Genomic DNA, 14,327 nt, shown 5'->3' with positions numbered 1-14,327 from the left:
AGTTTCCTACTGATTGTAAACTCTGTGGAAGCGAAGGGAATCGGTACTCTTTGTTCAAAGCTTCCCTGTGGGCAGAGAAATCCTCATTTCTCGCAGGAAAGAAAATTGGACCAAAGCACTTTGTGGATAGGAAAGATGTGTGGCGTAAGACTGAGTTTTCCTGTGAAAGAGAATGGAACTGGAAGTAGTCTCTGTGGGGAGAGGAAAAGGATGGCACAAGATTAGAAATGGTGTAGTAATGAGGGGTATAAAAAAGACAGGTAAGTGCATAACTGTGATGGAAAAAATAGAAAATGGAAAGTATAAGTAGTTACCCGTTCAGACATATAACATGAGGACTTCATGGTACCTTCTAGAGGTATAATTACTTTATTTTCTAACTTGACTGTGTGCCTCTGTATATTGGCCCCATGCTAATATGGCTGTGTGTTTTTTTGATCCCCTTCAGAAGGGTCACTGTACAGACCTCCTCCAGGCAGGAGGTTGTTCTGCCAGATAGTAGAGAGAGACCTCCTGGCATCCAACTGACACCGTCTCTACTTTGTTGCTTGTAACAAAAACTGAAGGTGTTAGTCCTGGGCATGGCATAACTCCTGAAGGGTTAATACCCTTTAGGTAATTCAATTTCTGGTCATCAAGGCTGTATAGTAGCTATAATTCACAAACACAGATACAATAAAATACAGGGAAATACAATGCACGTTGATCGATTTACTGTGCTGAGCAGACTATTCGGAGTGGGCACGCTGAATCTAGTTGTGTTGTTCATGCATGCTAGCTTTAGGAAAGGCAGGCAACAAGATGACGTACAAAGCTGTTTCCAGTGTGTTCCCTGAAGCAGGGTAGAAGTAAACTTACTCTACTTTTTGTACACAAAACTAAGTTCAGACTAAATATCTCTTGAAGTCAATAATAAATCAAGTCCTTATTCTTGTGTAGTTAATATTTTTAGAAAAGGTAGAAAAATAGTTGGTGCTAAAGCCATTTTTATTTTGTTTTGAAACAACTATTAATAACTCTCTTTGTTTCATTTCCCTTGTAGGTATCGTCTTAGTGGCCATAAATCCTTATGAACAACTGCCTATCTATGGCGAAGATATCATCAATGCGTACAGCGGCCAAAATATGGGGGATATGGATCCACACATCTTTGCAGTGGCAGAAGAGGCATATAAACAGATGGCCAGGTTTGTAGACAACATGAGTTTTGAATTCATAGTTTTTTTGGAAAGGAATAAAATTTAAAATTTCTGGCCAACAGACTTCTTTTCATTTATGGCTCATTAAGTAGTTTGCAAGATCTATTTTTAGTACATGGTTTTTAGTGTTTTAGTATATTTCATAAGAGATTAAGTTGCCCAAAATAGTGAACAGTAAAACATTATGAATGCCTTGGAGATCCTGGCTGCTGACAGGTAACAGGAATAACGACAGATCTCTTCAGAATTTAGGTCTAAAATTAGTCCAGTGCATGATAAGATTATGTTATTTTAAATTGATTAGCAAACTGTGGAGATTCTTTTTAATCATTGGTGGCTTTTTAAAGGGAGACATGCCAGATTCTTAACTGTTTCATATTTATGTATGATACTGATAACAGAAAAAGAAAAATCAACCAGCTTATGAATGCTACATGCTATTATAGGCTCCTAGTCATGTCAGTAGAGTCCCAGCTATGTAATCTGCTTTTGACTGTTACTGACTAGAATTAAGAGGGAGTGCAGGACTGGTTGCACAGAGAGTGCCCCAAAACTGTGTCTCTAAGGACACTGTAACAGCTGTGCAGGAAGTCCTTATTTCCTCAAAAACTGCATGAAAATGAACTTGCAGATTAAGGAAAGTCGTTGTTAGAAACTGTTCTTCTCCCTCACCCCAAGAACCTGCCAATTTGAGAAGGTTTTTGAAATAGTTGCCATCGTAAGAGTCTTTCAGGCTACTGTGTCATCTTAGGTTAGCAAAATGGTCACTGCTATCCTCACTGTTCAGCTACAAGCTATTGGTATAGTTTTCCTTGTTGACAATACAACTCATGAGCAAATCAATCAAGTAAAAAAGTGAAAAAGCTTTGAATTAAATGCAGTGGCCCTCAAGCTCTACTGCAGAAGGGGGATGCAAGGCAAAGATGGGTTGAAAACGATAAAATGTTCATTTCCACAATTAGCTACCTGTTCTCTTAAAAATTCCTATGAGTGCTAGAATGAATAGCATGTTCCATACGTTGTGAAGTCAGTTGTGTATGTGAATACCATGATTAACTTGATACCCACATAATAGGTAGTTTGAAAAGAAAGTGGTACAGTACAGTGCAACATTTCATGCTTAGGGTAATTGCAAAGTAGGCAATGTTTCAGGAATACTGTACACTTGCACTGTTTCTGTGCTAGAGGTACTCACTTTCCTTCTACTAAGAAAAAAAAGGCAACTGGTATAGGAGTACAAAGGCAAAACTGGTATGTCATGACAGTTACATCTGCATTGTGGCTCTTTCAATCTAGATAGCGGTTTTTCTACAGGTTATTGTTAGTCAAGTCACTCTAAAAGCTCAATGAAGTAAAAATATGTTAGACCTTTTGTACATCTGAGGCACAGTACACACCTGCAATTATATGTCAGTGGGGGATGTGATCCAAATTCCCAGAGTTTTTCTTAGTGTTAACCAGCAGAGGTTAATAGAGTTGGTTGGAAGGTGATCTCTCTCCACTGGCTGCTTTTAACCACTGTCTAGAGTGGCTTACCTCTTACCTATGTGGAAACTTCAAATTCCTGGATTTCCTGTATTCTGTTCACTTGTTAGCTGAAGCCTGTACAGTGAAGATTTCTGTCTGCATTATCTTCTATTTCCTTCTCTGACGTCAGAGGTAGGCTCAGAGGGCTGAGATTTTGGCGAGAGTTTCTCCTGTGGCTTTTTCTTTTTGAGTTAATTGCCTGCTCTTCAGTTCTAGATGCACCCTCCAGCAATTCTGCTATCCTGAATAATAACAAATAAGGTGTGGTAGAAATTTCTTTTTGAAACAAATGATGAGAAATTACATAAGCATGGAAATGATCTTAAATAATCCTCTAGCATCAATGAATTAATTCCTTTGTGTGCCTACAACATGTTATAGATGTTGTTGTTATTCTTTTATGAATAAATGACAGTACTTTCATAGGTGCAAAGTGAAATCTGAGCACGCAATGAAAATTCATAACATTCCTCTACACTGAAGTAACTATTTCATTGTTTATTTACTTTCCTAATGTTTATTTCCTTTTCTCTCTATTCCTCAACACTGAAGTAACAATTCCATTGCTTATTTATTTTCTTAATGCTTCTTTTCTCTCTATTTTTGTTTGATTGTTTATTTTTAAGAATTTCTACTGTCATTTAGACTTACGGGGTGTTTGCTAGTTAAATGAGGTTTTTGAATGCTGTTTCCAGTTCATTAGTTGCTTCCTACTCTTTAATATCAGTGATAATTTCTGCACTCTAAATAAATCACTTTTTACTCCTGAATTATGAAGTTAAAAGAAACAAAACGTGAATATTTACAGCTCTGCTGTTTGTTATCTAAAAAAGAAAATCCAATTGTATATGACTTTCATTAATGATTTAATAATTGCATCAGCTGTTCATATGGTAGCTATACTGATGGCAGCAATCTGCATTTATGCATATATATATATGCAGAGATTTATTTTTCTGCTGCTTCTAATCTGTCCTAACTCCATGTTTAAATGATGACGGGAATAATTAGTCATGATGCTTCTATCCATAATGCTTCAACACATAAATATTTAGTCCTTAAGTCTTCTTGTTATCTATAATTCAACGATTTAGAATTTGTTCTTGCCAGCTTATTGCTTCCTTTACTGTGACTGCGAAACTCTTCTCTTGTTTGGTTGTAACTGTTCTGCAGTCTTCTTTAGCCAAACAAAATGACCCATGACAGCTAGTCATAGTAAACTAAGTATTTACGTTGTGTCTTCAGTACATACAATACAAAAATATGGAAGATTAGTAAAAAGCAACATGGCTCTTCTTTACCCACACATGATCATCAAATAACTGATTTTTGTTACCGCAGCCCAGTAAAACATGCACAACTTTTTAGGACTACTTTCAGTTTGGATTTGTATTTCTTTGTTTTTTTCCAGCAGAGCAAAGTGTCTGGGCAGTTAGTCTGCAGTGTGGTGGGGCAGCACCAGGGGTTATCAATAGGTTATCAAAGGTTTTATCAATACTTTCTCGGTCTGTTTTGTTCCATTCCTATTGTAGTTAGTGACAGAAAGAGCAGAGGTCAGTGCTTTTCAATTTAATAAATGAAATTAGTCTTTGTTTTCTGATTAATTAGTAAAGTTGTTAAGCGAAGTGCAAGTTGAGTTACATCTGCAAACAGAATTACATATTGGTGAGATCCCTATAAAACTCGGTGAGTGCTAAGATGGAAAGCAATACTGTTTTAAGAGTCAGTCTCTGAAGGTTTGTTTTTTTCTATTTGGACAAATCATAATGATTTATTCGATGTTAGCATGTATCTTTTTCATTAAATTATCTTTAATAAGTAGGCTGCCTATCCATTTTGTCAGTTTTATGGCATGTGTCTGATGGCTCTGAGCTACATGAAGATTTGTTTATATTACTTTTTGTTAAAAAGGAAGCCTGGTGAGCTGGTGAGTAGGTGTTTTAAAAACACCTTGACTGACAATCTCCAGTTATCCGAGCCATCCCAAGCTGATGTCCTGTTATAAAAATGCACTTTTGGTTAGGTGCTGCTTTGTTTCCCATTGTCTCACAAATGGATCCTGTGTTCACACCCACCAGAAATTGGGAGAGGGATGGTGAACAATGCGTCACAGGTCTGCATGCAGTTACAAAACGAGAGCCTGCCATGGTAGGTAGGCACTGTGCAGGCGTACAGCAGCCTGCTTTGACGTATGACTGTGACATACAACTTTTCAGATGAAATACTTACCTTGAAGAGAGATGATTATTTTGGGGCTTTGCTGTTAAAATTAGAATGAAAAGGGAAAGAAATTGTCATTTCTGGGGCAAACGGATGATTTGGATTAAGGAAGTAACCCTTATACTTTGGGTCTGACATTTTGTGATAATACCAAGTATAAGACAGCAGGTAGACTATTCAAGCTGATATAACATCAAGGATCTACTTGTTTGAGCAGTGATTATTTTTAGGCAGCAGAAGGGTTAAGCATGGTTGTAGCTGGAAGCTGGAGTTCATGTGAGGTGTCCTGCTGGTAGCTAAGCAATGAGCTTTAGTAAACTACTGCTAGAGTGACCTCTGACTAATCCCCAGATAAATCACTTCCATAGTGCTGGCTCATCTTTGTGCTCCTCTGGTGTGCAATCTGTCATGATTTTGCAGCATGTGCTGACCTCAGTTTTCTTAATTTGTATGTGTCAAGAGATGTTACCATCAATTCATTATCTTTTCACCTTCTTGCGTTTGTACAGTCCAGAGCTGTTTTTCCTGGATACTGTTGAAATGGCAAGTGGTGCAATTTGTTCACTGAAAAAAGTATATGTGCTGTTTTTGAGAGTGATGCGAAATGTTCGTACCAAGCTGTTGTTGAACAGGCCCATAAGATGTTTCAGAACTTGTGGAGTTTTGTAGTAGCTGAGTTTGCAGCTGAATCAGCTTATATATAATGGTAATAGCTCACCTTTGTGTGGCACTTCCATGAGCAGATCTCGAAGTCCTTTACAGAGGAGATCACTACCATTTTTTCCGTTTGTTGAAACAGACATAGAGAGTTGGAAATATCCTAATCCAGTGTCTGATGGCTTGATCCCACCAGCTTCACAATAAAATGCAAGTGATTGATAGTGCTGCACTTGAATGGGTTTCATAGCAGCATTCTCCTGTAGCTTATTTGTTTTCAACATACAAAAATTAACATGCTAGGTTTTTCATGCCTTCGTTTCCTGCAGACTTAAGGTATCTCTGTGCCAGGCAACAGATACTGTTTCCTTTTATAAAAGACTTCATGTTTTCCAGGCACTCTACATTCACTAGTCTGTGTCTAATGCTAATATATCATTTTCCACTTGCATAGAAAAAAAACGCTAAGGTGGAGATGGTATGCTGTGGTCATGCCTCCTGTCACCCCAGAGCTGGATCCCAACACAGAGCTTCTAGCCTCCAGTTCCTTTGCTCAGAACATCCTCTTTTGTCCAGCAGCTGAACAGGATGTCAGTGAGAAGTGCTGCTATGTTTAATGAGCAGTTAAACTAGAAATGTATTTAGGAATGTGGTTAAAGAAGATGGTTTGTTGGACTAATATTTCTTACCTATTAAAATGAATACTCTTTACAAAGAATTAATTTACTGATTAGTCGGTACAAATTGTGACTCAAGGTGCAGCTAAACACATCTGAATTGTTGGAGCATGGTTTATGCAAAGAGCAGGGTGTTTCTGGTTGGAGCATGTGAGATCCAGATAGTCAAAATAAACTGATGGTACAGGGTGTGCAGGTGGGACAGAGCAAGAAACCGAACTGCTGTTCTGCACAAGAAGTGACCCTTCTTGCTGGGCACAGCGCTAATAACCAACTCTTTTAATTCCCCCCATCACACTGACACAGAATGGTTCAAAGCCCTTTAGTCGCTAGTAATAATCTTTAACACTGATACAGCATTCTGTACGTTTTTTTTAATTTTATTTTGTACAAAAGTTGGCTTGTTACTCCACACAACAGCCCTTTGAGAGTGGAAGAAATAATTCCTCGTGTCAGGCCGCACCTTGTGGGATGTGCCAACACGGGCGGGTTTGTCGGCTCCCTCAGCGGGAGCGCAGGGATGATGTGGCTCTGCAGGAAGGAGGAGCAGTGCAGGTGAAGGCAGAACATGGGGCTGGCGTTTATCGGTGCTGAGGTGCTGACGGTGCAGGGGAGACTTGTCCCAAAGGAGGACACCTCCCAGGCAGGCTCAGCAGGCCCAGCAGAGGGAGTAGACAGAGGCCTTCGTCCATGCGGGCTGTTGGCAGCGCTGGGAAGTACAAAACCAGGGTGCTTTTCCTATAAAGGAGGCCAGAGAGCCAAATCCAGAAACCAGGGGATAATGGAACTTATTTAGGGCTGCAAAGATTTTTGTGATTAAAATAGCTTGTTCAGAAGGTTAATGAAGGGCAAAAATGCTGCCGCTGTGAGAAGTAGCGGGCGGGCGGCCCTGGCCTGGCACCTCCCCGAAGGTGCTGCTGTTCTGTCTTGATCCGAGAGCACTGGAAAACTGCCGAATGAATTCTTATTTATTTATTGATCAGTTAAATTACTCGTGGTTGAAAATCAGATCCTGGACTTGTTCCTGTAATGGCTCCTGATGGACACGGTGCTGAATTTCCAAGTCCTTCACGGTGAGCACGTGTCACTTCATGTGCATGGCCTGGCCTCACTTGCTGCCGCATGATGCCGTGCTGTGTTAAACCTTCCCAAGCTCGAGGCTTTTACAGCTGCCTTTTATTTCGGGACAAGTGTAAAAGGCAATTTTGGTCCTTCAGAAAAGCAAACAGGTGTGCCCACAGAAGCATTGTGCAGAACTGGGTTGCGGTGGACTAAGCAGTGAACGTGGCACCCAAGCCAACACAGGACAGAGAGCTGGTGCTGGTGAGAGCGTGGGCGGTGAGCTCTGCGTTACTGCAGAGGTCAGAGGGATGAGAGGCTCTTGTAGTGCAGACACGGTAGCTGTGAATAGCTGCTTGGGAGTTGCAGAAGAGCAAGCTGGAAAGGGCTTCAAAGTGTGCATAGAAGAGCTCCCTCTGTCTGGGACATTGCATACAATCTGAATACACAGCACTACATTAAAACCTAACTGTAGTGTCACTCTTAACTGAAGCAGCGCAAACCCCCCTGGAAATTTGCTAAAAGTTTGGATTCAAAAAAAGGCATGTAGTAAATACAGGCATTGCATGTACATGTGTACAACTGGCCCATTTCACATTGCTTTAGACCTTGTGCCCTGTATTACAGACACAGAGCGATGCTATTTTTATTCACGGTTAGCATACTGAGCTGTGAAATGCAATAGCTTGTTCTGAGCTATTGTTTGCATTTCTGTGCTGAAAGGCCACTGTGACTAAGGTTACCACATTTCTGTCCAGAATTTCCTGTAGAGAAATGCATGGGTGTATGCTGTGTCCTTCACCTGCATGTGCACTTTGGCCATGTCCAACAATGTAGTGTGAATTACAGGAATGTAAAATCCTTTTCTTTCTCCAAAACCATGTTTTGTGCTGAAGAAGAGTGTTCTAGGAAACTTTTTGGTTTTAAGTTTGCAATCACTGGTGTTTTAGAAAATGCTCCATCCAATTCAATTTATTGAAGTGAGACCTATTTAGTGAGTCTTCAGATGAGGTGTGCAAAATCTTACCATTATCCATATACCATGGATTTACCCTTCTGTTTCTCTGATAGCACCTCAATGTTTTGTTCTTTCCCAGCCATTCTTCTACTACTCATCCTGTTTCTGGTATCTGAAAATGCACAGTCCTTTGAAGACTGTGCTCCCTTCAGCCTGCTGGGGCTGGGAAGTTCCTTCCTAAATTTCTTAGTAAGTTAATCAAGTTGTTTTCTGCGAAGGTCACAAAGCATTCGATACTGCAGAGAATTCTTACTTTATCTTGATGAAAGCTAATGGATTTCACAAGAAAGGAATTTGAAATCTTTTGTGTTGATAATTACACCAAGGCTGGAAGAAGCTGTTTGGAACAGGTGGCGTATTAGATGCATTTCTCTATTCCCATAACATCATTACTTCTAAGTTATTTGGGAACATTGATAAAGCAGTTAGAATATTTAGCACTTCCATGCAGGTTTTATTTTCAGTGCATTGTATAAACTTGTTTTATTTCATCTTACCGATGAGAAAATTATTTGGTAATTTTTTCTGTGCTCTTGTTTTTGCTATAGCTGCCTCACAGAAGGAAACATCTTTAATAAATGTATTTGTTTAGTCATGCTCTCAGATACAAAGATGTGTGAATGTTCTGGCTCCAGATACTACGGGTTATTTTGGTCATCCACTGTCACAAGTATGCAGCTGGGATATTGAGAGATGGACTGCAAAAAATAGGGTGCCTACTTGGTTCAGTGTTATGCTTGCCTTGCTGGAGACACTTAATCGTGCCAGCTGCACGCGTGTATATGTATTCTTGCACAGTCTGAAAATCTTCAGAAGGTAATATGTCTCAGTTTAAGCTAAGTTTGTGTTAGTGCTTAGTGTTTAATCCTGTGACTCTTGGAGTAGCTGTAGCTGATGGAAGTACAGCAAGATTTCAAACATGCCAGCCTTTCAGAATTAATCCTATCTGACCTTTCATCGATGTCATTATTTTTCAACTTCTCTTGAGTTAGTTTTCCTGCTGCTGTAATTCAGCTGTAGGATGATGTGTCATTCAGAAAACAAACTCAGATTCCTTTTCTGTCTTTGATGGGCACGATTCACATTGATATAAATGGTAATCACGTGTATGCTTAGAACAGAAAATGTCCCAAATGTTCCCTGAGTCACAGATTACTTCCCCGGGAGTTTGCGTCAGGTTAGTCGTTAACATCCTTTGATCAGGGTTCAGTTTTGAAAAATCTAAAGCAATTTCAGGCTTACGAGTCTATTCCATTACCATAGAAGTGCAATAGAGTAGCAACAGTGAGATCAGGTTGATGAGACTGTCTCTGTTGGATTAAATAAGCTATTTATCATGATCTTGGTCTTGCGCTGAAGCAGTAAGAGATTTGGTGTTTATGGATTGCAGGATCAGGCCTTGAGCAGCAGTTTGTGCAGTTTTTATTTAAATAAAAAATGAATCTGTCACATGACATGGGGACAGTGCCGTTAGCCATCACCTAAACATGTTACTCTAAATTAAAACAAGAAACCAATAGCAAATCCACCCCACAAAAAATGGTAGTAGATTTAATTAAACCTCTTAGCTCTGGCCATCTTCGGGTCATATTTTTCCCTCAAGCCACACTGACAAGGAGCTTCTGTAAAAACATCAGCACCTTGGCAGTGTCCTCAGTGTTAACAGATGTAGATGATTTGGGATGAAAGGCAAAGTAAGCACTAATGTTCTCATCAAATAGCTCTATTTGGTCTCTCCATTTGAACGAAGGACGTCTCACTCTGATCTCTTCTGCCAATCTCATCTATGTTATGTGGCATTAAGAAAGCTCAGCTTTGAAGTAGCGCGTCACAGGCGAATGTTTGAAGTCCACATCAAAATCTTTTAAAATCAGCTGTTAATGATACAGCTTTGCCAGGCAGAGATGCTGGTGGCTTGGGTGAGGATGGATTGATACATGTATTGAAGCTGATGTCAATAATTCTGTATTCTTTTTGTTTGTTTTCCCGGGCTGATGTTTTTGTGGTATGTGTGCTTATATACATCTATTTGACATTATTTGCTTTAGAGTCATGAGTCTGAAAGACAAGATCAAGTGATACATCCAATGCATCAGTCATAGGAAGGAATAAAACACAAAAATAATGTTGTGCTTTGATGATTAAATCGAATAGCTCTGAGCTTCTTGAATCCCCTCTGAAATATGTATTGATGGGTTTTTAACTGTTTTAGTGTTCCTGCTTCAAAGAGGGACTTTCTTTTCATATGTATAGAGGAAAAAGGTAAACAAAGTTATCTGTAGGGATTTTTCAATCTATATGTGTTGATTATCCTGATGTGTGGACAGTTTGCTGTGAAATAATGGCAGTAATGCAGTAAGCTAGTTTGGTTTTTGAGGGAGCCAGGTTCAGAAAGGTACAGCTACCTTAAGGAATAAAAATTGAAAACTGGCAACTCTGCCTTTAGTGTTATTAACTGTTAATGTTTATTTTCTTACACTTTTTTTCCTTATTTGTCTCTTTTATTTTATTTTATTTTATTTTTGGCCGGATGAAATTGCTAAAGTTGATGACAGTCAACTTTTCAATGATCAGTAGGTCTTTCTGCAGCACTTTGTCACTGGGCGTCTCTGATGTGTACAGTGTTACTCCTGCTTCCACTAAGGTTGGCAGCTGTGACCACATGGGAGTAGAGCTTCCTCCATTCTGAGCCCTTTTGAAAGCATCTCTTCAATTTCTATGAAATACAGAATTTAAAGTTAATAGTAGTCAGTGCTATTAAAATTAAGTATTAAGACGTATGCACATCCTCAACAAAATTTTTTTCATGTCTTGAAAACGAGATTATTTTTTTCTAAGCCACTTCCTGGTTTCTTGTGCACTGTCATTTAATTTGTATTCTGCAAAACCCTTTTCTGCATGTAAGGAATCTCAAGTCAATTTGTAGAACTCTTTTTTCCAGTGCTGAATCTCCTTTGAGCAGAAGCTGTCTTCAGTATTGAATTCTGCAATGGTTTTTCAAAGCACAAGAAAAAGCCCTGCTGAAATGTAGGTTGTAATCTCAAGATTGCAGTAGTTAGGTAAGGAAGTCTACGTCTATTCTGTTTTGGCACTCTGATGTTAAAATTCCTCCTAAACATATTGCCTTGTCAACGGGATTTTGTAGGTAAAGGAAAATTGTATTTAAAATTTACCAGCCTATGCACAAATCTGTTTGTCTTCTACTGGAATTATGATGATGAAAAATTAGTGACATTTATTGCTTATTCTATGACCATTACTTGCTGCAGAATAGAGCTGCGTACAGGTTGGATACAGTGACTGAATATTGCCTTTCAAAGTTAGACATTATTTTTGAGATAGATAACTGATAAGGAAAATAGTGTTATTTATTCCATAGGGTGTCACTATTTGACAAGAACTAGCTGTTATCATTATGCAGTGCTTAAAGTGTAGGCCTGAGAGAAGGATATGGGCGATTTCTGAGCCAAGTCCCCTGCTGCTGAAAGCAATCTCAGCCCATCGTTTTGTTTCTGAAATGGCCAGGCCTATCGTCGCAAACCCTGATTTTTATTTATTTATTTATTTATTTATTTATTTATTTATTTATTTATTTATTTGTCATTCCCTTCTCCTTGTGCACTGTTCAGAAATGGAAAAAGCTGAGTGTGATCCTGACCGACACCTCAAAGTAACGCTTCACGTTTCTGTGAGTGGTAGGCTGTTCACAGTCGATCTGTTTCAGTCTGCTGTGACTAAATGCCTGTTTTCAAGCTAGTTTGGCTTAGTATCATGTCACTGTGATGTGTTTGTGTATCATTGGCTGTGATCATTATCCACCTTTCAGTGAAAGAGGACTCCAGCTTCTCATCTCCCAGTTTGCTTTTCTTCAGCTCTTGTTGTAAAAGCATAATTAAAAAGTTCTGTCCATTCAGAAGTAATCTTCATTTTAAAATCATCTAATTATGTGCTTTACACTGAGAAGAAGCAGGACGAGGAGACATATTGCACAGATAGGAGAGTGTGGCATCAGACTGCTAAGTGGTGTCACACACAACACTGTTGCCCTACTTGTTTTATTGGCTGAAAATTTTAATTATAGTGCTTCTTTTGCAACTGGTGACATGTTCAGTGCTCACAACATCAGGTCAAAGGTTGAGGACTGGTGATTTAACTGAAAATAACTCCAAAGTTGGTATTTCTCTCTGCAAGGAAGAACTCAAATGCTCTTTGTGTTTTCTGTTTTTTGTTTGTTTCTTTGTTTTTTAATACAGACATTATGAAAATGTCATTTGGCATAAGCAGAGGTATTTTAGACTGTTGTTTGTACTAAACCAAAATATATTCTCTGCACATTTTATGCACTTCCCAATATATTCAAATTCTGGTGTTTTCCTTCCCAGCTGATGTTTTCTTTCCCAGTTATGTGGCGATCTGTTTCCTTAAAGTTCAGCGATGTAGAAGACCTCTCTGCAGCAGTGCTGTGGCTGCCAGGAAGGACCAGCCTTCCTTCTCTGAAGACTTGAGTATCTTGCTGCCTGGTCGGACGTTCATGTGCCAAGTCTCGTCTGGGGTTGTGGCAGCAGCCGCTGACCCTGCTGTGGGGTGCTGTGTTACGCTGTCCTTGCACCTTCTCCAGGCATTGGCTGCAATCTTGGATGTTTTGCTGTGTTTTCCTCTCTCTGTGCCAAAAAGCAGAAAGAATAAATAATGTGCTAGAGAATGGCAACTCCAGTGTGTTAAATCCAAACAATAGACTGATGTACTCGTGAGGACAAGGGAGTCTGAGAGTGAATGGAGCTCTGGCAGGGCAATGCCAGAGGCTCTGGCTGCAGACAGTGAGAGGCCTTTGTTTCTCATGACTGCCTTAGCTTTTGCAAATACAAATATTCATTGCAGAATAGAGGACAGCAGCTTTTCTAGCTCACACAGCCAGCCATATCTTCTCTAAGCAAATTTCTAAAAGGTGTGTGTATATGTGCTTACACAGGAATATAGGAATGGATCCTTTATTTTGAGCGCATGCAGGAGTGCTGTGGGAAGAGGAGACCTGCATATCTCGTAGTGTGGGGAGAGGGTACTCCAGGCTAAGTAGCAACAGTATTCTTCAGTAGGAATTATTTCAGCCTCGTTTTTCATTATCATCTTTGTAAACATGGAAGTTCTCTGAGGAGATGAGTGTTTTCCCGCTGTTCCTGAATGCCCAACCCGATAACAAAAGCCATGTGTGCTTTGAATGCTCACACATGCATGCTGGATGGTCTGCCCTCTGTCTTGGTTTGTGGTAATTCCCCTCAGTTTCTGCTGATTTCTCCACCTTCTTCATTAAAAAGTATGCCAGTTGTGCAAGGAAGGAAGTCATGCACATTGTTTGGTTTTGTTTTTTCAGTGCTTGTCTGGATTGAAATAATAAGGGAGGGCCTCGAAGCAATTTTGAGGCAGGCTTTGATACACACTAGACTGGGTAAAGTATCTCTGTTGGAATTAGCTGTTGGATGAGGAGAGATGGGGCAGTGACTGGCAATTCAGTACTGATAGCTTTGGAAATGCTGCAAGATGAGGCATGGGTGTGGGTTCATTCTCTAAAATGAAGCCGTTGTTTCTCTATATGAGTAGTAAAGCATCTTTGTAAACAGAAGGCTGGGAGGATTTCAGGGACTTGCTTGGGTCTAAGATGTTAATGTGCTTTTACCAGTTTCCTATTAGTATTCAAAGCACGAGGATCCTATTTCATAACAGCTCCAGAAGATATTTCTGTAAATCACCTGATGATTTTGGAAAGTGCTTCTTGAATAGCAGTAATAAACTTGATATATCATCGATTCCTGCCACTTTCACTACGTGTACCTTCGTGCCTCGCAGCTGGAGCAGTAGATGGAACTCATGTGGGATTTCTCAGCTACTGGAGCTGATCCTTCAGGGAACTGACAATTACCATGAGACACGCTTATTTTTTTGTCCCTCTCTTGGTAGCACAGTATGGTGATCTAC

General features: G+C 39.7%; 1 protein-coding gene across 1 annotated transcript in view; it reads left to right on the top strand.

Annotated features, from left to right (window-relative positions):
- The window catches only part of MYO5A (myosin VA), a 102,151-nt gene that overhangs the window by 27,164 nt on the left and 60,660 nt on the right, over positions 1–14,327 (top strand). The window contains exon 4 of the mRNA XM_084293118.1: positions 1,043–1,187. Coding sequence (XP_084149244.1) covers positions 1,043–1,187 — 145 coding nt within the window. The remainder of the gene's footprint in view (positions 1–1,042; positions 1,188–14,327) is intronic.

This window comes from Netta rufina, assembly GCF_964035555.1.
Source record: "Netta rufina genome assembly, chromosome: 11".
Taxonomy (NCBI): domain Eukaryota; kingdom Metazoa; phylum Chordata; class Aves; order Anseriformes; family Anatidae; genus Netta; species Netta rufina.
The sequence above is the reverse complement of the archived record's forward strand: the minus strand, read 5'-3'. Positions and strand labels throughout refer to the sequence as shown.